At 51.9% G+C, this 21,938-nt stretch overlaps 10 protein-coding genes across 10 annotated transcripts; 6 read left to right on the plus strand and 4 right to left on the minus strand.

The window, feature by feature from the left end:
• Positions 1-276: 276 nt before the first annotated feature.
• On the plus strand, positions 277-1,030 carry BKA58DRAFT_415343 (uncharacterized protein; the record flags this gene model as incomplete). Its single annotated transcript, XM_046172541.1, has 5 exons — positions 277-461; positions 551-574; positions 626-682; positions 755-882; positions 930-1,030. The coding sequence occupies 5 exons, from the start codon at positions 277-279 to the stop codon at positions 1,028-1,030; spliced, it is 495 nt and encodes a 164-aa protein (XP_046020085.1).
• Positions 1,031-1,551: 521 nt separating this feature from the next.
• On the minus strand, positions 1,552-2,676 carry BKA58DRAFT_406639 (chaperonin 10-like protein; the record flags this gene model as incomplete). Its single annotated transcript, XM_046171974.1, has 1 exon — positions 1,552-2,676. The coding sequence occupies one exon, from the start codon at positions 2,674-2,676 to the stop codon at positions 1,552-1,554; it is 1,125 nt and encodes a 374-aa protein (XP_046020086.1).
• Positions 2,677-3,088: 412 nt separating this feature from the next.
• On the plus strand, positions 3,089-5,118 carry BKA58DRAFT_71697 (uncharacterized protein). Its single transcript, XM_046175778.1, has 4 exons — positions 3,089-3,441; positions 3,503-3,851; positions 3,910-3,962; positions 4,015-5,118. The coding sequence occupies exons 1-4, from the start codon at positions 3,325-3,327 to the stop codon at positions 4,912-4,914; spliced, it is 1,419 nt and encodes a 472-aa protein (XP_046020087.1). The 5' UTR covers positions 3,089-3,324; the 3' UTR covers positions 4,915-5,118.
• Positions 5,106-7,541, minus strand: BKA58DRAFT_71908 (major facilitator superfamily domain-containing protein). The gene is made up of 3 exons (XM_046175787.1): positions 7,276-7,541; positions 6,670-7,224; positions 5,106-6,613 (listed from the first exon to the last, which is right to left on the minus strand). Exons 1-3 carry the CDS (start codon positions 7,280-7,282, stop codon positions 5,322-5,324), a joined length of 1,854 nt encoding a protein of 617 aa, XP_046020088.1. The 5' UTR covers positions 7,283-7,541; the 3' UTR covers positions 5,106-5,321.
• A 1,283-nt stretch (positions 7,542-8,824) lies between these two features.
• On the minus strand, positions 8,825-10,327 carry BKA58DRAFT_72001 (uncharacterized protein). The gene is made up of 4 exons (XM_046175789.1): positions 10,099-10,327; positions 9,746-10,047; positions 9,264-9,689; positions 8,825-9,212 (listed from the first exon to the last, which is right to left on the minus strand). Exons 1-4 carry the CDS (start codon positions 10,235-10,237, stop codon positions 8,979-8,981), a joined length of 1,101 nt encoding a protein of 366 aa, XP_046020089.1. The 5' UTR covers positions 10,238-10,327; the 3' UTR covers positions 8,825-8,978.
• Positions 10,328-11,702: 1,375 nt separating this feature from the next.
• BKA58DRAFT_326473 (kinase-like domain-containing protein) lies at positions 11,703-13,244 on the plus strand (the record flags this gene model as incomplete). The annotated part of the gene is made up of 1 exon (XM_046168071.1): positions 11,703-13,244. A coding segment is annotated over one exon (1,542 nt), but the record flags the coding sequence as incomplete, so codon positions are not given.
• Positions 13,245-15,019: 1,775 nt separating this feature from the next.
• BKA58DRAFT_326341 (glycosyl hydrolase) lies at positions 15,020-16,251 on the minus strand (the record flags this gene model as incomplete). The annotated part of the gene is made up of 3 exons (XM_046168059.1): positions 15,020-15,383; positions 15,441-15,818; positions 15,878-16,251. 3 exons carry the CDS (start codon positions 16,249-16,251, stop codon positions 15,020-15,022), a joined length of 1,116 nt encoding a protein of 371 aa, XP_046020091.1.
• Positions 16,252-17,227: 976 nt separating this feature from the next.
• BKA58DRAFT_72034 (uncharacterized protein) lies at positions 17,228-18,878 on the plus strand. The gene has a single exon (XM_046175791.1). It carries the CDS (start codon positions 17,384-17,386, stop codon positions 18,494-18,496), a length of 1,113 nt encoding a protein of 370 aa, XP_046020092.1. The 5' UTR covers positions 17,228-17,383; the 3' UTR covers positions 18,497-18,878.
• Positions 18,879-19,030: 152 nt separating this feature from the next.
• Positions 19,031-20,292, plus strand: BKA58DRAFT_72027 (uncharacterized protein). Its single transcript, XM_046175790.1, has 2 exons — positions 19,031-19,257; positions 19,308-20,292. The coding sequence occupies exons 1-2, from the start codon at positions 19,154-19,156 to the stop codon at positions 20,098-20,100; spliced, it is 897 nt and encodes a 298-aa protein (XP_046020093.1). The 5' UTR covers positions 19,031-19,153; the 3' UTR covers positions 20,101-20,292.
• BKA58DRAFT_72046 (Alpha/Beta hydrolase protein) lies at positions 20,051-21,792 on the plus strand. Its single transcript, XM_046175792.1, has one exon. The coding sequence runs from the start codon at positions 20,484-20,486 to the stop codon at positions 21,291-21,293; it is 810 nt and encodes a 269-aa protein (XP_046020094.1). The 5' UTR covers positions 20,051-20,483; the 3' UTR covers positions 21,294-21,792.
• Positions 21,793-21,938: the final 146 nt, after the last annotated feature.

Raw genomic sequence — 21,938 nt, forward strand, 5'->3', positions numbered from 1 at the left:
GTGATGTGCAGATGGTTGGACCGTCGCAAAAGCTCTGGGGAGGAGACAAGCCGCTTCATTCGCTGCAAGTCCGCGTCTCCGATTCGAGCGCTCGATTATACGGCAAGGAGTGCACCCATCACCATATCACCTTTCTGTGAGACATCTATATCTCTGTAAATGGTCATAATCACTAGATGCTAAATTTCCGATTTCACAGCCTCTCGTTTGCGGCGCATGTGCATCGTCATCTCGGTGCTGCATGAGTCGCTGTTCTTGGTATGCGTCCGCCACGTGATGCAGCTCGGCGCTCGGACGTGCACGCCATCCACGATTGATCCCGCATGTTCACCAACTCCAACTCTCACTACAACCTCCCCACCACCCGCCTCCCATTACAATCCCCGCAGCCCGTCCTTTATCGTCCATCACAGTCGCCAAAGTATGAGTCGAGGAGGAAAATTGGCCCCGGAAGTCAACCGGTATGTCTGCCATGGCCGCATCGCGTGCCAGTCGCAAGGCCGATGCGACCCTCTCACACGACATCTGCGCTAACATCTCATGTCTACAGAGCTCTTTTCGTAAAGAACCTGAGGTCAGTAGATGCCCAAGGTATCTGATATGCCACGCGCTAATCCTCCGCCAGCTTTAACGTCACCCCAGAGGAACTCTTCGACCTCTTTGGCAAGTTCGGCCCAGTGCGGTACGTCGTCTTCCTCATGCGCTGGCGCATCTTGGGCCCTGCCTTCACTTCAGGTTGCTAATGCTAGCACAGCCAAATTCGCCAGGGCATCGCCAACAACACCAAGGGCACCGCCTTCGTCGTCTATGAAGACGTAATGGACGCAAAGTCGGCTTGCGACAAGCTCAACGGCTTCAACTTCCAGAATCGGTATCTCGTCGGTATGTGGCAAGTGCTTCCCCGACACAGCAATCACTAACAGCAGCAGTATTATATCACCAGCCAGATAAGATGCTCAAGGCCGCGAATGATCTCGCCGAGCGCCAAGAGAACTTAGAAAAGCTCAAAAAACAACACGGTATTGACTAGGGGTGCGCGAGGACTCAGGAACAGGTGACATCGCGCGAGCGAAGTAAAGACAAAACTCCTGAGGGCCTCAAGACCGATAGCGTAATCTCCAGAAGCTCTTCGAGCCGCGGCGGCGATACGCGTACCTCGACGACTGATTCGATTTTAGCGGAAAAGACCGGCATTCCTTCCCCGACGACTACACCCGCCTGCCGTAGCTGCGACTGGCGTACTGTAAAACGATCGTTGAAGGGTATATTCAAGTCGGCACACGGCGTTAAGAGGTCATGAAACGTTCACGAACCATGACAGATTGCTGCATTTTCTTGGAGTGGGAATTTACTTAGGATAGCTGGTGATGCATAGGGCTATAACAGACTGCAACAGGCCCCGGCTTCCTCTACAGCGGGCAGTCGGTACTCATCCGACTAGGAATCAAGGACTTTTGGTTCCAGGAATCGCATATGACGCAGTGACATGCTAACATTGATTTATGAAGGTGACCACCTCAAGGTCCATCGCACCTTCCACTTTCGGCTGCATCACGGGACTAAAACCGCCGTCTGGCCGAGCTCATGGTTTTCGCCAACCCAGTCGAAGCCTTTCTCAAAGTCGTCCATCTTAAACTCCGTCACCGAATCAAAACCTCTTTCTTTTCCAAGCTTCAACACTCCTGCTTCAGCCATCTTGATCATCTCTTTCACATCTTGACCCCAGTACATGGCATGACCATGGATCGTAATACTCTTGAACACTACCTCCGACATCGAGATCTCCACATCCCTCATCGCGCCGCCACCAAAGCCCATAATACACGCTCGTCCATACTGCTTGAGCGCGCGAAAAGCAGCACGAACATGCGTACTCCCCTCGGCCCCGGTGGGCGTGAACTCGAGAAACGCATCTATAGTGCCATGCTTCTGCAGATTCTCAACATCCACATCGAGATCATTCGTCCTCGGAACGCTTGAAACAAGCTTTGGATGCGCATCCGCCAGCCGTTGCAACGCTCGCTCATTCCGTCCCGTCACCAAAACAGTCGCGCCCATCGCAACCGCCACGCCTACAGCAGCACCCGAAAAGAGCCCCGTAGCAGGCGTAACGACCAGTCTCTCCCCAGGCCTCAACCCAATCCCCTTGAGCCCACTATACGCCACGACATCAACACTCAACTGCACCAACTCCGGTATCGTATACCCTAACTCCCCACAGAGCCTCTTTTCATCCAGCGCCCATGTGACTTCCAATGGCGCCTTCACATACTCCGCAAACGTAGCATAACGCCAGTTATCCGCGAAAAGCTTCTTAGACCCCTCACTCGTGCCTTCCAATGCTCCCCAGAAAATCCAAGTATCGGCGTCGTCGCGGGCGCGGATGAAGGGCTCGAGTAATACGAGTTGGCCTTCTGATAGACACGTGGTGTCGGGGCCTGTAGCTGCGACTCGTCCTATGGCTCGTCCGCCGGGGATCATTGGGGTGGGGTAGGCGAAGCCCGCTTTGCCGGAGAGGATGCCCGGGGTTTGGTGTTGCAGGAGGTTTGCGACGATTTTGACGACGACGGAGCCGGGGCCGGGGGCGGGTGTCGGAATTTCCTTAGCGATGAGGGGGCCGTTTTTCTCTTCTTGGAGGAGGGCTTTCATTGTTTGGGGCAGGGTAGTGGCGGACATGTTTGGATATGAGGGATCGTTTTTATCTTGAAAGTCGAGAGGCTGGTATGAGATACAATTTGGAGTGAGGTTTGTGTAATGGTCTTTCCCTTCTGCCAGCCAGAATGAGAGTACTTATATCTGTACCAGATTACTTTGCCTGCACGCTTCCCACCATGTCATCCAACCCGATCCTTTCAGCTTACCCATCCATCTTCTTCCCGCGCCAAAGCCGTCTACTTCCTCCTCGGAGTTTGCGCATATTACGCCCCTTTGTACATAGCTGTGTCTTGGAGGTTCGGTTACCCTTGCACCATATCTTTGTCGTTCCTACCGCAGCCAGCCAATCAAAACGGCCTATCACGGCTGTATACGAACGCGGGTTAGACCCGCGCTCTTAGCGCAGAATCTCACGGACCCTTGCGAGGTCATTGGTATGCAGCACAACCTCATCACTTACGCCCGACGACGAAGGAGCTAAACCCCGGAATCCGGCCTTGTTGCCTAATCTCATACCGTCTTACACGCATATTTAACAGCGGCATGGACGGTTTATACGAGCTTTGGTTAGACTGCGTCTACCCACCTCCAACGTTCTCCCTCTTTACAGGCTTGATGCATACCTCGTAGGACCTACAACAAGAACGGGGCTCAAATCGAATCGACGCTATGCCTGCTCTCGTATCCAAACGTAGTGTCTCGTCAGCGGAAAAGGGTGTGAGGAAACGCCGCTGGAATGCGAAATCGAGGAATGGGTGTCAGAACTGCAAGTTGAGACGGGTTAAGGTTAGTGTCCTCTGGCTCCATGCATGATTTGGGTTGGTTGGGCTGATGGTTCGGGTGATAGTGCGATGAGACGAGGCCGCGGTGTGCAAAGTGCATGACTTATGGTGTGGCGTGCGACTTCGAGGGCAAGGAGGGTGGGTTGGATGTGCATGTGAAGGGCGTGGGGAGGTTTGAGTTTGGGGGGCTAACCACAATCACGGCGGAACATGAGACGAGAGAAACGACTCGCACACCTTGGAGCCCAATATCAATCAACGGCGTCGTGACTTCGATGATCGGAGACTCTCTTCGATCCGGGGCGTCGGAACTCGGTTCGCACATGATAACTGGACATGCGTCATGGGAGTTTTCTGAGAGTCATCTCGAGATCCTTGCGAGGTTTCAGAGTAGGACGTCTTTGACTGTTGGGGGTATGGTACAGCATTGAAGGCTATTGAGTGTGCGTTCGAACTGACCGAATCCACATAGGTGAGAGAATGGCCCCAGCATGCAGAGACATAGTATGCCGCCTTACATTCAACGTACCTTCCTCCCCATCTCCTTCCTAGCTGTCCAAACTAACTTTCAGTCTAGCATCCGTTCCTAATGCACATGATCCTCGGCCTAACCTTAATGCACGACTCCGCTCTTGCCCACTCTCCCGCCCAATCTATCTCTCTCCAAAACGCCTCACTCCGCCACTGGTCCCACGCAACAACTCTCTACCAAGGCCTCCTCTCCGGCCCAATCCCACCATCCCAACGCGACGCAATCTGGGCCACCGGCGTCCACCTCGGCGCGGCATCCTTCTGGTACCTCGAATCCGACGACCCCCACGCCGTCTGGCCGCTCAAGCCTTCCGAGCCGGGTGACCTGGCGTGGATGAAGATCGGAGAAGGCAAACGACATCTGTGGCGTATCGCAGATCCGACAAGGGAGGATAGTGTGTTCAACCGTGTTTTAAAGAAGAAGACAGGTCCGTGTCCTACGCCACCCGAGTGGATGGTGAGCAACGACACCAGTCTCGTGCCTGAGAAGGTTAGACTGTTGTTCGGTATCACTGCAGAGTCTAGCAAGGAGAACAACGTTTACCACTTTCCCGTCCTCATCCTCTCGCGCATCCAGCATCTACGCCTATCGCATACGAACGTGTTGGATTTCTTATACTTTACCGCGTTTCTCACGCCCGAATTCCTCGAATTACTCGAACATAAAGATCCAAAAGCGGTGTTTCTGCTAGGCTGGTGGTTTAGCACGTGCCGGGATGGCACGCTTTGGTGGGTGACGAGACGAGCGAGGGTCGAAGGCGAGGCTGTGCGGATTTGGCTGGGAGGAGTGGATAAGCGTCTTCTAGAGTTGTTGGAGGAGCTGGGTCAGAGAAGGGTAAATGTAATGGAAGAGAGGTTCTGGGTGATGGAACGGGTTGTGGATGAGGAGGGCTTCGAGACTAATTGGGCGTTGGATTCTAGAGGGAGGATATTGACGGTGGCTTGAAGATTACCTTAAGGGTCGGACTTGGGGTATTTGGTGTCTGAGGTTCGCCAGCGCTCTAGTCATTCCTGTGCGTATAACCTCCAGGGTCTGGAGGGGGCGCTGTTGTAAGTTGAGGTTATACCCGACCCGGACGGAAGACAGCAGCGAGATGTGCTAGAGAGAGCTTCTTGGTCTGTCGATACTTGTAGCACGAACATGGTGTCGCGTCGCATGGTAGTGAAGAAGTTTAGTGTGATTTTATTGTTATCAGTAGACACATTCTAAACTTATACTAGTAACGAGTTGATAGGCCTTGGAGCCCCTGTTATGGGGTTCAATATTTGCGACTGATCGCTGGTACTCTAATGATTTATCGCCGACAAGCTGCTTCCAGCTTCCGAAATCCATACTGCGCTTATTCAATGAAGTCATCTTGAGGGACGCGTTGCCATATGAAGCAGTTCAATCCCAGTACCGGGCTCCGTATCACTCGGCACATCGGTCTCATCTGCGCTTGACTCTGAGGAGACGTCCGCAGGATCAGCAAGAATGGCTCCCGATTGTTGCGCTCGCCTCTTCCACTCCTCCCACTCCTGTCTTGGCGGGCCGAGTTTCTTCGGATAGCCACACTCTTTCAAAAGCTTAGAGGGTCGTCGCAAGCAGCGATCTACTGGAGCTGTGAGTACGTGTGATATCGCCTTCAAAGTGTATTTGAACATGAACCACGTGGTGATGTCAAGCTGCTCGAATACTTCCTCCAGGTTTTCTTGGCCGGTACTGGGAACAAGCCAGTAACAAAGAAACCATGCGACAAGGTTGGTGCCTGCGAACAACAAGAGTACGCCGAATTGATCGAGTGCTTTCAGCAGCGACGGGGCGAAGACGGCGAGAATTCCGGCTCCCATGAAGTTCCAACACACTGCGAGACTCATGCCGAGTTCTCGGTTGACGAGGGGAAAGACTTCTGCTGAAATGACGAAAGCGGCTGGACCTTCCCCGATGGAATATGCGATCATGAATATGACCAAGAAGACATAGTGTAGAGCGATGGCTACAACTCGGTTCGGAATCTTCAGAACTAAAGCAGAGACTAGCAATGATGATGCCATGGCTGGGAATGAGCAGTTCAGCAGTCGCCTGCGTCCGTCGGAATCGTCAATATAGAACAGGGCGGGGATTGTAGCGATGAAGTTGAGGAGCATCAGCCCAAGGGATGCGCCCAGTAGCTGCATGTTTTGGTCCGGGTTCGTGTGACGGTCGCCATGGAAGAAGGAGTATCGGAAAAAGTAATCGGCCATGAAAGCTATCAAGTTAATGCCACACAATTGCTGTGAGACCATCACAGCAATTGCAGCTCGATGTGCTCTCTTCGTATAACCAGAGCGAAAAAAGATCAACGTGACTCTCTCTCGCCAGCTGATATGTTGAATGACCTCGAAGAAAGGGTTTCTTGCATTTGTGGTCCTACCGGCCGCACTGGACGTATATGAACGACGATCTAATGCTGCCTTTAGTCGCCGCTGCTCGTCGATCAGTCGCGTGTGCATCATGAACAGTTCGCCAGCGGCAAGTATGGGAACAGCTTCGCCTCGGAGATCGACAAGGGAGTTGTAGGCCGCCCGAATGAGCTCTCCCCTTTGAGGATGATTCTCCGAAGGTTCGTCGACTTCCGAGTGTTTTCCCAAGGCGCCGCTTTCTTTCAACAGCCACCGAGGTGATTCTGCGCAAAAATTAGCATTCAAGGATTAAGAAAATGGATGTGCATGAGCCGCTTACCAGGCGAGAAAAGGATCAATGATAGTAATATTAATGCTGGAATGAATGCGGAGATGAACATGTATCGCCAGCTCGAATGCACATCGAGGCGATACACGGCCATATTCGCAACCGATCCGGCAGCTAGCCCAAATGCCACGAAAAGCTGCCAGAACACCAGCAGAAAGCCGCGTACATCTTTGGGCGAGGTTTCAGAAAGCAGGATAGGCACGATTGAGGCTTTGCCTGCCATGCCGGCACCCAACAAGATTCTGAACCCAAGAAGATGCTCCCACTTGTGAACCGAAGCAGAGCCTACAACCGATATGAAGCTAAATATACCCGCGGCGCATATAGCACCTCGACGGCCAAAGCGGAGGATTCTGGTGATTGGGTCGGTAATGATTAAACCTAGTACTGCGCCAGCGAAGAACGGTACCCCGACCGTGACTCCGAGCAGCCAGGCATTATGGTCGAGGCCGACATTAAGATCGCCGTCCGTCCGCCTCGTGACGCCAGAGCTGGGGCCTGCGGTGGTAGGTTTACCTAAGTCATTCATTACTTCGATAGCAGCTCCTTCACATTGTTAGATGAGGTGAGGTGTCCAATGCTATCGACTTGTCTTACCAGCCATAGCAGCTTGATCCCAACCCCTGGAGAAATGTCAGGCACTAACCGCTTGCGCTGAGCATCAGCACTTACTGGGTCATCGCTGCAAAGATGCAAGCGACGATCAAAAGCCGATGCAGCCTCGAAAGACTTCTCAGCGTTTCCCACCTACTCTGTGGCAAGAAAGCCTTGTACAAAATCTTACTTTCCAGCCTTGTATATCTCTGCTCGCCGACGCGCAACTCGATGGGTCTTGGGGATGCATCTGGTGCTCCGGAACGCGAATCTCGAATGTTCTCAAATTCAGCTTTGATGTCATCTTGCGATCGAAGCGCGAGGACACCGCGAACGAACACACCCCGCTCGACCGGTAATGCATATTTCTTGTGAAATCGTTCGGCTTCTATGCGCGTAACCCCACTGAGTGGATTGTAGATTGAAGGACTGCGGAGCACTATCAGAGGCGATCGTAACGAATCGTAAGGCTTGCATACATGGGGTTCTCTTCGAGCGTAGGCCTGTGTACAGACGGTAGCGCTACCGGGGAAGTGGCAGTATCCGTGGGCGTGGCCATTGTTTTCATGTACTAACGGATGATAGTGTGGAGCAGCACCCAAGGAAAAACGACAGACGTGGAAAAAGGTAACGCAGCTTGTACCTGGAAACGCGTCATATATGTATGCGGCCTATCTCAAAAGCCTACCAGAGACCACAGGCTGGAAGGAGGCAACAAGGCGCCGTGTGCCACATGCCAGCATTCTTTATCACACATGAGCGACAAATACGCAGCGTCGTAACCTGGAAATTTGAGGCGTTCTCATAGGCCCTAGTGACGTTGCCAGCTGTTCATCTGTCAGAGATGGGGGGTTAGTGAACACAGCCTGGCTGTTGTGGGACATGATGACCTCGGGAGCCCGCGTTAGGTTCGCTTTTCCAGCTTCGATTAAAGGTCCTCCAGTCCTCACCGATCAAACCCGCCGCCGATGTGAGGGGCACATCGACAGATAATAAGGTTACAGTAGCTTGTAATTGAGAGAGAGACTCCCGTATCATTGAAAATAATCTAAGTGGAATTGTTGGTCGGATAAGCTGAGAATGATCGAAAATGATGTTGTCGCGATGGAGTGCGAAAGACGCGGCGAGGGGGACGCGGCTCCAAGCGCCCATAACAGTTGGCGCCTATGCATGCCAAGCCCAGTTCTCCCTCAGCAACCACGGAATGTCGGCTGTGCCCAGGTGGTTTGTTTTCCTTTTGCGCGCCCGATGCCAACGAAAAAGAGGGCGCGCGTTTGAATCAGACTAGAACTTGCTCTTCGCCCAGCTATGTAGTCATTGAGTTTGTGCTTTGGTTTAGGGGATATGTTACGCTTTCTTCTCGCAAGTCGCAAGTCGCATACACGTCTCTGGTAATTGCGACATCTCTCATTCGAGAGCGCTTTCGTGTGTAAGATACAGTGTGTTGCTGACAACGTGGGCGACTCGTCGCTCTGCGACATCGTAATACTATGGCTATCTACCTATCGCGATGTTTCATGATTGAAGCACCGCACTCAGCATCGATAGACACGGATGACTTATGTTCTCAGTGTGTTCACGTTGCGATTGACAGGCAGTACATGATGTTCGCTTTAAGTCTATTTCGCGCCTTGTTGCCATATCGGTGAGACGGCATGAACCATGTTTTACACAGTATGTCGTTGCGATGGACGAGACCTACTATTTCAGTACTGACCCATTTCGATATCTGAATTACCCTTCAGTGGTTTGATGCATGTCGTCGAACCTATTCCGCCATGCATATCGCTATCACGATACAGTCGCATTCTCCACTTCCAGCATGCCAGCGTCAGAGCAGTCAGAGGGACTGATATCACGAAATATAGCCAGAGTTGTTTCGACAAAACAAGATCGCGAGACTCAGTGTCGAAGTCGACAAGGTTCATCCCAAACATGGTCTATATGTCTTTAGCTGTGTTCAGTCCATACAGTAGAATTGGAGAACTTACAGCAACGAATGAGAATGGAAGATAGAATGAAGTGACGAGCGTAATCGCTCTGATGGCGACTGAGTCCTCTCGCGCTGATCTTCCCATGTCAAACGTGTTCTTACTCTGAATCAGATTTAGGGTATCCAGCATTGACTGAGCAGTAGACTGGGTCCGTTTGTTCATGTAGAAAACCTGTCCTCTGTATGCTGCAGCATCCCTGCGGAACTGGGTAAGTGCCGCTTTCAGGACGGCAGAAGTGCCACCCATTGCTTCGCCAGCTGCAGAGAGGACACTACTGGCTTCTTGCAGATCATCTAGTACTTTTTCGAACGACGCAAGGAGGGGATCGAGGGGCACGATCTTCTTCTCAACAGCGCGAAGTGCCTTGAGAGTGTCGAACGTGACGAGTGATTGCGTGAGTGATGTACAGGCTGGTTTCATGTCCTTCGCGTCGATCAGTAGATACTCGACGGTTGGTGATCACAGATGAGAACACTCACTAATTGCCAAAGCTGGGTCTCCTGGTGCTCAAGATAGTCACGCCAAGAGCTTAGATGTGAAGATATCAGCATCGAGTGGATCAGCATTGGGTTTGAGAGCACCGCAAGTCTGACTTTTGGCTGTTGTAAGACCTGTTGAAGGTGAACTCTGAAGTGAGCGGACGGGCTTGGATGTATGATGAAGACTACTGATCTCGCCCGCTTCTGATCCGCAAGGTGGTAGATTCCGGTGTGCCGAATCCGCCACGGGTTTTCTGTGCTGTCGGCCTTCTTTTCCGAGTATTTGTAGACCCAACCAAACTCTAAAGATTGTTACACTCGCACTCCGAGAGTCTGAGGAAACGATACCATACCAGAGCGGGCGTCCGTGAAGAGAGATTGCGAAGCGCCTGAGTATCCCTCTTCCGTCGGTAAATATCGGTCTTTGAAGTAGACTAGAATCTCTAGAAAACCAGGGCTCAGGTCATAATGATCTCTCAGAAGAGATACCATATCGCGGCTAATGCTAAGGGGCGCCCATGTGTATTTCTGGTGAAGCGTACTAGAATTCGAATTAGCCTCTGGTTGAAACGAAGGGAACCCACACACTATATCTCCAAATTACTTCGCTCTCCGGCCATATGTGTTGCACCATTCTTGAGATGAGCTGACAGCTGGGAAGATGTCGTAAAGGTATGAACTGATGAAGTTCGAGATGTACCAGATGTGAAGCGAGTCACTTCGAGAAAATGATCGGCACTGTATTTCGAGAATAGATGGTCACAGTCGAGGATGCGAGCTTGTATCTGTGATGCTGACAAGGCGAGCGCACGCAGACTATCTGTATTCCGGCCATCTTCCTGGAAATGAGGAGACATTTCGGAAAGATGAGTTGCAGCAGGATGGACGGTTACACTATCTTCAACGCGCACTCGGATATGTCTTTCGTTCTAGCTTGCTATACATGCAAGATGAGCTAATGTCATCCTACGGGGCCCCGCATTGCCTGAGAAGGCTGACAAGGACAGCACATCAGCCTTTCGCTTCCCTACAAAATTGCCTTTCGTTAGTGTTCACCGGTCACAGTGATGATAGGTGCATCGTATTACCTCCACTCATCCTAACGGTGTCAGCACAGGCGTATGCGCCTTCCTAAACGACTTACAGGAGTCAAAAGCTCAGGTGCCTCAAAGGTTAAGTACTCATCTCCCGCTCGTTGGATGTTGAAATTGATGTTCTCACCAAATCTGCCTTTAAGGAAGTTGTGGAGCTTGTCACGGCTGTAGTAACGACGGAGGGCTTGCTGCTGTTTCATGGTTTGGTGGTGGCTGAGCTGAGACAAGGCAGAATAGCATCTACCTGCCGCTGAAGGACTTTTATAGCCTGCTGTTATTTGGACGAGGCTGAAATGAGATCGACTCGGTCTCGAGCGTGCCGGGGGTATGTCTGCGTTGGCGCAAGCCCATAGGCCTGCTCGTACCTAGGTAATCTAAACACGTCGTGTTGCCATAGGGCTGACACAGCTGGGCAGTCGGGTATTCAACAGTGGAAGAATACATGCAGTGTTGGCCTGCCGCGACACGTTGATGTGGGTAGAAGCGGCGACCTCGAGAGTTCGTCAACACGCGGCGTCCGCTCGGGGGCCCGCGCCACGCGGCTCCCTGACCACCAAGGAATGTGGCCCTGGGCCGTCCCCATGGGCAATGTCCCCATGGGCGATGTTGCCTATCACCCACAAGTGTCTTGCTGCATCTTTGCCCCACACTTCTGCTACGTTCCGCCCACCTTACTCCACCTGCAATTTTGCTACCGCCCAGAAATAGGCTAATGAGCTCGTGTGGCCTCTTCTTATCGTTGCAGGGACGATCGCGCATCGTCGGTCCCACCAAGCGCATCTATCCTGGATTTCGGCGTGGGTCCCGTCGCGTACCACGACCAAAGAGCACGTGATAGTCGACCTTCTGAGCAGCCAGGCTCAATGGGCGACAGGCCCAGTTTCCCAACTTTGTGGGCCAGCGGGACTATAGCACGAGAACCTCAAGTGGCACAGTTGTTGCTCAAGAAATTGCGAGATGCTGTCGGGCGTACTGTGGAAAATTTGCCCGAGCATGGCAGACACTCTCGCCGCTTCTTGCCAAAGACCGACCTGGATAAGATACTCGCCTACAAGTCATTGGACCTTTTGTTTAGGGAGCTTGCGTGTGAAGGTTCTTCCTCTGGAGTCGGTGAAGCTCTACAAGCCATCACTAGCGATGTCGCTAACGAACAGAATGGCTCCTACTATACGTGTCTCGACAAAATTGTTGAGAAATGCATCCAAGCAACTAGGAGTACCCCGTGTCGAAAGTCCCTGCTTGCACTATTCTTGTACCAAGACCGACCAGAATTGCTTTTAATGTTCTTGAAATGGTTGACCTCCGGATTCTATCAATCTGCAGCTAAGCACGACCATGTCCTCCCGTCTGATAACTCGATGCCATTTACAGAAACCGATCTGTTCAACTATAGAGTCCCAGACATATACCACGCATACATATTGGCGGATCAAGCAATTTTCAAACCAGTGACCATTCAAAAGCTGGGACATCCTCGAATCAGCAGCAGCGAACGCTTGCCCTTTGTAGGCAAACTGGAATCGATTAAGAGCGGCTCCCAAGGCCAGGTTGTCAGGGCTACAATAGCACAAGGTCATTGGGAAATCCAGGAAGACGAAGCTCAGAACGATGCCAATTTCGTGCCCGGTAACCCGAACAGCACGAAGGTTGTAGCTCTCAAGATTTTCAAGGCGGTGGAACCTGCGCGCGATATGGTAGAGGCCACCCGGGACTTCGAAATCGAGCTCAACATCCTCAAGGAATTGCGAACCTCTAATACTAAGCATGATATGATCTTGCTAGATTGGGGCAGTATAACTGAACTCGACGAGGCAGGAAAGCCGATTAGACACTCCCTCATCTTCGAACTGGCAAGTTTCAGTCTGGGTGATCTGCTCAATGATAAGAATCGCGCCCAGGAATACATTGCACCATCCTCCCTACTCGCCAGCCTTGTTGACATCGTCGAAGCATTGGAATGCTTGCACCATCAACTCAAAACTTTACATCTCGACATCAAACCTGACAACATCTTGATATTCGAGACCTTTTCTGGTACCGGGAACGAAAGACAGTACAAGCTTACCTGGAAGCTCAGCGACTTTGGTCTGGCTCGCAAAAGAGATGCGAAGAAACGGAGGGCGGGGTCTGCACAGACCTCTACAGCTACATCGCGAACATCAACTCAGCCCGCAACGAGACCGACCGGTCTATATCAGGCTCCAGAGATCCAGGAGCAGGAAACTAGTGTAGCAGGTCAGGGTAGTGATGTCTGGTCTATGGGCTGCGTAACGCTCATGGTACTTGCGTTCATTGCCGATGGTTCAAAGGGAGTCAGGGCGTTGGAGACATTCTTGATGGTCGATTTCATGAACTGCGCTGGTAAAGAGCCATTGTTCTACGTAAGGAGCGACTCATATCAATGGGAAGACCGAGATACGCACATCTGCTGCTATCTACCGGAGCAGACCCCAAACGTGGGTATCATTCCAGAACCAGGAAGACAACTCAGCGCTGCTCTGCATCCCCTTCTTATATATTGGTCCAACATACTACTCAGAGCAACCTACGACCGTCGAATTGCGCAAAGATGTGTATTAGCCATACTCAAGGTGATCTTTGGACGGGTTCTTCGCGTCGATCGCAACCAAAGAATAGGAGCGACGGAGCTGCGCAACAGACTTGCCAAGATTCAGCGAGATTGGAAATCGTATGACCTTACGCCTGGAGACTACGAATATCGCGGCCTCTCAGAAAAATTGAGGCTTCCGCAGGACTGCCACGCGGAAGAACATGGACCTAGCCGCCAGAGGCGATCTTATGAGTTCTTCGCATTGCAAGAGCCAGAAACTCGCCACAGTATCTTGGAAACAGCATTTCCCCCATCGACCATCACCGGTTCACGAGCCACTCTTCGGGATACTTTGCATAATTCTCCGCACCCAATATCCTCCAGCGGAGACTCTTTGCTAGAAGAATCGATCCGTTCGCAAGATCAAGTGGCGCAAACACAAGATCCAATAGTAGTCATGCCATATGGACAAGTCCAAGCTCAAAATGGAATGACGGCATCCATAGAAAGGGGAGCACCGCAAGATCAGCGAGATGTCACGCCAGAGCAGAACCCACAAATACAAGAAGAACTTTGCTCTGCAATTGAGCGAGATGATGCTGCCAGCGTGGGACTACAGCTCGAACAGAACCCTGAGATATTGGCGCAGCTATTGCCTTCCGCAAACAAATATCCAATCCATTGGGCTCTGTCTAAGAACGTCTATGAAGCTCTCGACGCGCTTCTCGAGAAGGCGTCACTTGAGATCACAAATCTGCCATGTAGCCGGCGTACTGCGCTGGATATCGCATTAGACTCGGGAAAGCCTGCAGCGCTTGACTGCATCCGGAAGCATCGCGAAAAGTTTGAGTTCCCGCTGGCGCTTTACGAGAAGCGCAAGAAAAATCTTGGTAGGGAAGCGAAAGAAATCGCGGATGACTTGTTCGGTATCAAGAGAGCTGCGACTGCTAGGGAAAGGAACTTCCTTGGACTCCGCAGAAGCCGGACATCTAATCCGTCTGCGTGATTTTGCGACTATGGAGACACGTTGCAATGTTCCTAGAGACCAGAAAGGAACAGAGCTTCATGCTGTCAGTCTTAGAGAAAGCGTCAGCACGCCCTTCTCCGCTCCCACGTTTACATCACATTTCACTCTTAGGATCCGCTGAAGGCTTGTAGTAGCTAGATAGCGATACAAGGCTCATGAGCATCCAAGGGATTTGATCGCAAGCAAAAAGATACGCAGGGTTTCCTTGCTTGAAGGCGCTTGTGTTGGTAATGCGACATGGGCAAAAAGAAGGCAAAAACATACAACAGCGGGGATTCGCTAGTGGTCACCCACCTAACTACTAATCCGCCGGTACACTGCTTGTATATGGCTGAGCGGACGGGAAGCCTAATTCTCAGTGTCCTATGGTCGTATGTGGAAGAATCGGGTGATGGCTAGCAATTTATTGTCAATACTGGTAGGAAAAAGGAAAGATGATCTGGCGCCAGTTCCCGCTGCAATTACAACGCTCTTGCACTGCAGCTTTGCTAAGTCTGGTCGGTGATATGATTGTAGGAAGACTAATAGATTCGGTTGCTCTTATTATACCCATTTTTCATTCATGATACATAGTCTTCTTGAAGTCCATGTCCTTCCGCCAATTACTTCTGCAACACCGGCCACCCCTTGACGTACTTGATCGGATTCCATCCCAGAAACTTAAAGTTGTCTCGGTACAGTGGGTCGAACGTCGTGTTCACGTAATGGTAGTACAGCACGTCGCTTCCGCGGTAGTCGGAAATGACTGCCTGCCCTCCGGGTGCGTAGGTATTGCCGTGGCTACCGTAGACCATGCTTCCGCCACCCTCAGCTAGATCCTTCCCATTGCGATCCACGAATGGTCCGCGGGGTGACTTTGAGCGACCGACGAAGATGGTGTACTCAGCCCCGGGCGGTGGTAGTGCAGCGGGATTATAGCCGCAGCACAGGCCCGCTGAGTACCAGAGGTAGTAGAAGCCCTGCTCCCTGTTGTAGTTTATGTACGGGGCCTCCTCGGCGGATGCACCACCCCACGAAAGGGACATGTTGGCATACGCCTGCTCCTTGGTCGGCAGCACGGGATCGTAGGTGTAGCTCAGCTGGCGAGCAGTGGGAATCTTGACGGACTTGAGGTCCTTGGTCAATTCGAACTGCCAGATGTTGGCCCACCAGGAGCCGTAGGAAAGATAGTTCTTGCCGGTCTTGGCGTCTTGGATGAAAGCCGCGTCGATGGTGTTGGTCTTGCTCAGCGGGAAGGGGGCATCGGTGCTGTTGGAGGACACCACCATGCCGTGGTCGGTCCAGGATCCGTTTTGCAGGGTCTTCGAGGTAGCAAGCCCAATGAATGACTCTGAAATACCAAAGTCGGAGACGGTGTAATAGCAGTAGTAAGTGTCGCCGACCTTGTGGACGTCAGGGGCCCTGCATTATTGCGTTAGAAGGTGGTATCTCGAGGTAGTGATGAGGTTGCCTCTTCTCACCAAAGACGGTTTGCCTGAGCGGGATCATCAATGCTGCCCGGCGGCTCCAGCACCTGGCCAACGACCTCCCAGTATCCTTCCAGGCTATTCTTCTTCGAAGCGCGGGACGTTGTGGCCAAGCCATGAGAGGAGAATGAGTAGTAGTGGCCATCGGGTCCGAGCACAACACTTGGGTCATGAATGTGGACACCACCAAGCGCACCATTCAAGTCCTGGCCGGTGATCTTTCGAGGCGCAGGCCAGTAATCCCTAGAGTAGGGGTCCTTGACAGGTTTGACCGAGTTATAGGATGGTGAAGGAGCGGCGAGGGCTCGAGTGAAGAGAGATGAGAGTCCGAAGGCGAGAGCCGTGAGGCTGGCTTTGGTGGGAGACATCCTGGGTAGAAGGCGACCTGGCGCGGCGATAAATTCTAGTGATGATCGGGAAACCTCTTAGTCTTATATAGCATACCGCATTTCGTCTATGATGCGGATCTGTCTTTCGCGCCTGGGCAGGTCTTGTGTGCCATGTGCAGACGAACGGCGCATCATACTGCCCTTACAGCGACACCCTTGTCGCGTACCACGATCCGTCCGGTCGGGTAGTCTGAGATGGGTAACGGTTCCTGGAAAAGGAAGGCAAAGAACCACTCTCCGCAAGTGACGTTGCAAAGGTGGAGATAGAGCCTTGGGGCACGAAGTTTACGGGAGGCGGAGGATTTCGTTCGCTCGAATCAACGGCCAGCAAACCTTGGAAGCTTGCTAGTGGGGCCTAAAGTTGGCGACCTCATGTCGTCTCAAGAGCCCATCGAGAAGCGGAGACGAGGAGGAGATTCGAGAAAATGACGGTCTGATTTGCGACGGAGGGTCAGCATGTCGTAGGGAACGGGAGGCAGACCGGTCGCTAGTTGGTGTTCTCTGCAGCCACGAGGCTCTTGTCATTCCAATCTCCCCATGCTGATGTCTTCCGGCTTGGAGAGGATTCGAGTACAGACAGCGATCAGCGCAACGAAGCCTTGACGTATTCTTAAAGCGAGCGAGAGGATACCTTGTAGCAATTTTGATGACCCTTTATTGGGTTTCGCGTCTTTGGATGCAGAGCGGAAGGACTGTCTGGCACGCACGGACCTTCCACTAGCGGGCTTTGTAGATCGACGCCACCATGAGTCTGGCCGTGGCTGATTGATTCGCGGTTTTGTCAGTCCATCCTCACACATCACCTCACGAGCATCGCATCATTACGACTACTCGATGCGCGATAACTAGGTACATAAGGTCCCAGAAAGCCCAGAAAAAAGTCTTTCGACCACGCCTACCTGGCTAGGCAGGGAACGAGCATTATTAGGTAGCTTCAGCTGAAGTCTGCCTACCTAGCCTTGGAACCAGGCATTGCGCCCCTCCTGCGGCTGAACCGCTAGTAAACCTCGTCCCCCAACACGAAAGCAAGCACCTGTCGTACTCTTCTCCAACATGTGTCGACCAACCATTTGCATCTCACGAGAGTTCGACATTACAAGCAGCATCCAACATGATCGATATCACTTACCCCAAATTGCGCGATGACTGGAGCCTCGACGTCGTCAACATCCTAGCCTTCTTGGGCGAGCATAACATCATAGCTTGCAGCCAGCAGATCTGCATGTCCTGGACGTGCTTCCTACCACGACTGATACCGGCGCCTCAGGGTCTCCTCGCTCAACGACCGAAGAAACTTGATTCTGAGGATGATGTGCCGGTGAAGGGCGTTCATTCGAATAATGAAAGACCGGGTTTATCGTATATTGGTCGAATGTTACACACGGATGGGTCTGAGCTACCACCATTCACGACACGTGTAGTGAAGATACGGTGGAATCCCAGGAACAAAGATGGAAATCTCAGAAGAATCCCACTTCAACCAAGATTGTTCTCACCAATGAACATGATTGCTATCTTCAGCTGCGCGTTGAGCTTCGGACTGGCAGCATGGGCTGTTGTGCTCGGGGATGCAGTCGCGCTTACTGGTATCCTGGTCATGAGTTTTACGACACCTCTACTTTGTGTCGGGATGCGTTGGAGGCCAAAGTTTCCAACTCGTATTAGGAAATATCCTGGATCACCGCCGGGTACGGTTGTCATCAAATCTTCAAACGGATGCTTCACGGTTGTAGAATGCGATGAGGAGGTCGCGCGTCTTCTTTACTTCCATCCTGACAACATCGACTACGTGGTCAGCTCCTTCACGGGGCGTGGCTTGAGCGGTACCGTAGGTGGGCTTACCCTTGTGGGCTCCATTGTACTATTCGGTAATGCCGTATGGACAATGAAAGCAGCACTTGCTGTCACATATACAGTCTTAAATCTTTTGTATTGGATCGCCGCAATTCTCCCGCTCCGCTTATCGTGGCACATCGATCTGGAAATCGATCCACCACAGATCACTGAACATCAAACCTTTATACCATGTCTTTGGACAACGATCTATACCACGAAGAAAATCGATTGGGCCAAGGAATATGTGCCAAAGAATGATGTGTGGGACCAGTGGCTGGAAGAAGCACAACGTATGGCTGAATCCGCGCCAGGACCCGGAGATTGGGATGCAAGAGGAGCTATTGCTGAACTCATCGACAAAAAAGTCAAAGAGCAGATGGAAGACTAATGAGAGGGGCAGTGTTATGTGGAAGAGCGACGGGGTTAATTAGATATACAGTCCCAGATTGATACGGAAGTGGAAGAGAATCAGCCTCGCGGTTTCATTACTCGTCGCGACAGCCCAAGAGCTACTGCGACTATATGTAGCTCACGCTAATATCTTCCTGTAGGCAGGGGAGTTGGATAGATATCAACATATTCACTAGTGCATCTAGTGTAGGCCAAACCAAGATTCAGGCAACACTCAGGTGCGATACCGGAATGAACGGTCACATGATCATCAATCTCCATGTCTATCTCGTATCAAAATCTGGAGCGGGCCTTCATCGGCCGATTGCAACACCCCGTCATCGCCCGAACCCTGCCAAGACACGACCGGCGATGCCAGATACTGGACACCCAAGCACTAAGCTATGACTGGAATGATTAGTCATTCGTGGTTCTTCCAATCGTGGACTGCGAATCAAGCGGGTCAAGATACCCGGGTACCTATCTTCAGGATGGCAAGAATTTCGAACTATCAAGGATCTACTGGAGGCTGGGCGGAGCTTGTCAGAATCCAGATTCCGGAGATCGGAGATGAGTATAACTACGTGCCTGCTCCCTCAAATTCTCACGATCTCCGTTGTGAGTTGAATCTCGGCGATTGAAAAGGTTCGTCACAATGGTGAACCCTACCTCAGTGCTCGTCGCAGCTTCCTTGCTCATCAATCCTCTCGCCGCCACTTTGGTGGGAAAGAATGAGCATGACGCCGAATACTCTCCTAAGTAATGCTATGCCCGCCAATTCTGATGTCCACCATACTCATTTCTCACAGCTACTCAACAGCAACCGCATATAGCAACATCACATCCATTCTCGACAAAATCCAGACGCGCGGTTACCTGAAAGTCGGCACAACGGGAGACTACAAGCCCTTCTCCTACAAAGTAACAAACCAAACTGCACTTCCTGCCACACCAGCCATCAACACCACGTACATCGGCGCCGATATTGACTTGGCGCAATCGCTTTCCAACTCTCTTGGCCTTCCGCGTCCCGTTGAGTTCGTCCCAACGATCTGGGCGAACATCACAACGGACCTTGTAGCACAGAAATTCGATGTTGCGATGAGCGGCGTTAGCATCACTTTGGCGCGCGCGCAAAAGGTCTTCTTTTCTACTGCGATTCAACGCGTGGGCAAGGCTGCCTGCGTGCGATGCGTAGATCTAGAAAAATTCTCGTCTCTGGAGGCTATTGATACTGCTGGTGTCAAAGTCGCTGTCAACCCGGGAGGAACGAACGAGGCGTTTGATCGGGCGAACTTGAAGGCCGCGACTATCGTTCTGGTGCAGGACAATAACGCTGTTTACAAAGCTGTCATGGATGGCGACGCCGATGCAATGATTAGCGATATCATCGAGGTCGAGTTGCAGGTTCGGCTGCACCCGGATGTGCTCTGCATCGTCAACCCGAATGCGACTTTTACGTTTGAAGAATTAGGTTACATGGTTGGACGAGATGTTGTGTGGAAACAGTATATGGATATGTTTGTGCATATTCAGCTTGGAAGTGGTGGATGGAATCGTACGCTGGAGAAGTGGATGTCTTATAAATGGCCTTCAGTGTAGATGAGTGTATACGAGATGGCTACCAAATAGGAAATGAACTCATGGCTCTTTGAGCAGGAAGCCTGTAATCTGTTAGGTCGCCAGCCATTGCAGGCGTGATGGGAAGCGGGTGGTAAAGCCAGAAAGGTTAGATCCGGGATTAAATAACGATCGTGATGGCTGCATTCGCGTAATCACTAGGACCATCCGTCTTACTGCGTACTGCCTGTAACATCACTCATTGGTCTTTCAAAACGCCTCTCAGTATCCTTACGCTGCAGCGGAGGCCTATTGGCGATGACGGCGATGACGCTATCATGTGTCTGAGCTGGTCAACGAAACCTCAATCTTCACATTATAACCCTTGTTCGACGATAGCCGTCTTCTAGAAAGAGCGGCCGCAAATGGCCACCCAACGAACGCAAGGAGCTGCGCGGGATGAACCAACCGCTCTCCTGTGGCACATATCCGTCAACAAAGACAGCAGCTCCACCATTCTGTTCATACACGGCGCCTTTGCAGACGCTTACGATTGGGATCTTGCCATGCCCCACATCCATGGCTACCACCTTCTTCTACCAGACTGCCCTGGACACGGTCGCTCGTCACACATACCGTTCTCTATCGAAACATCCGCAGAGCACATCGCGCGTCTGGTAGAGGCGGAAGCCATCGGTGGTCGAGCCCATGTTGTTGGCCACAGTCTCGGTGCTTCTATCGCGGTCCGTCTTGCCTACAAGCATCCTCAGGTCGTCGAGTCGATGTTCATCTCTGGTTATAGCGAGGCGCCTGTGTCCAGGGCTCCACTATTACCTTACCTGCTCTGGGCCTCAAATCGGATGGAAAAGGCTGTTCCACGACCTTGGATCCGCTGGCTCATGGACGGTACAGATATCCGCCACACAAGTAGTCCTACACTATCGCTTTGCACACAGATCGCGCGTACCGACAGCGCTGCAGCGCAAATCCGACCATGGTCTGCACGAACCCTGATCATTGTTGCTGGGAAAGGTGGGCTAGTTCCATCTAACGATAGCCCAGAGGCTGCTCGCAAGCTCGCCAAAATTGGAAAAGAGAACAACACTTTGGCTCTTGCTTATACACACCCGGATATGAGACATCCTTGGAATAGGCAAGATCCTCGACTTTGGGCGGAGACTGTTGTAGCGTGGGTAGAAAGAAAGGACATTCCAGCTGGATTTGTGCCGCTGTAGCCGCTTGACGGGAAAACACTTGAGAATCTTCTTCTTGTTTGCTAGCAGCGGTCAGTCGGTGGCTGTTGACGATGTAGCGTGTGAATGCAGAACAGCGGGGTGTGATCTGTAAGAAGAAGGGACGACTTCGATCGGTAATTCACGTGACAGAATGCATCTGCAATTGACGGTGACCGTTGAGTGCACCATCATCTCGCCAAAGATCATCCCGATCTGTTGCGACCGACGGAACGGAGATGAGAGGTATAATTCAGAGCGCTATACCCAGGTAGTGAAGGAGCGATACTGGCGGGCGTATGAAATTGCACGTGAGATTGCACCAACATGGGCGGATCATTAGGCCCCCGAGCCTGCATGGGAAAAGATAGCAGGAAATGAATCGACGAGGAAAGCGGTCACGATGTCTGTTACTGAGGCTTGCACTTGGCTGTAGTGTGGCGCGCGACTGTAGTGGCTGTTGTGTAGGTCTTGGTGGTCTCACTGTGCAGATGACGAGGGCGCCTGGCCACGGCTGATGTGACGGCCGGCGGGTGCTGGGGCTAGTGATCGGCTTAATCACGCAGCTCTCGAGGTCTCGAAGCCCTCAAAGTTTCTAGACCGCGCAACTACCAGACGCCGATCGCACAGCACAAACACAAAGACAGA

This window comes from Alternaria rosae, assembly GCF_020736505.1.
Source record: "Alternaria rosae strain MPI-PUGE-AT-0040 chromosome Unknown BKA58scaffold_14, whole genome shotgun sequence".
In the NCBI taxonomy this organism is placed as follows: Eukaryota; Fungi; Ascomycota; class Dothideomycetes; order Pleosporales; family Pleosporaceae; genus Alternaria; species Alternaria rosae.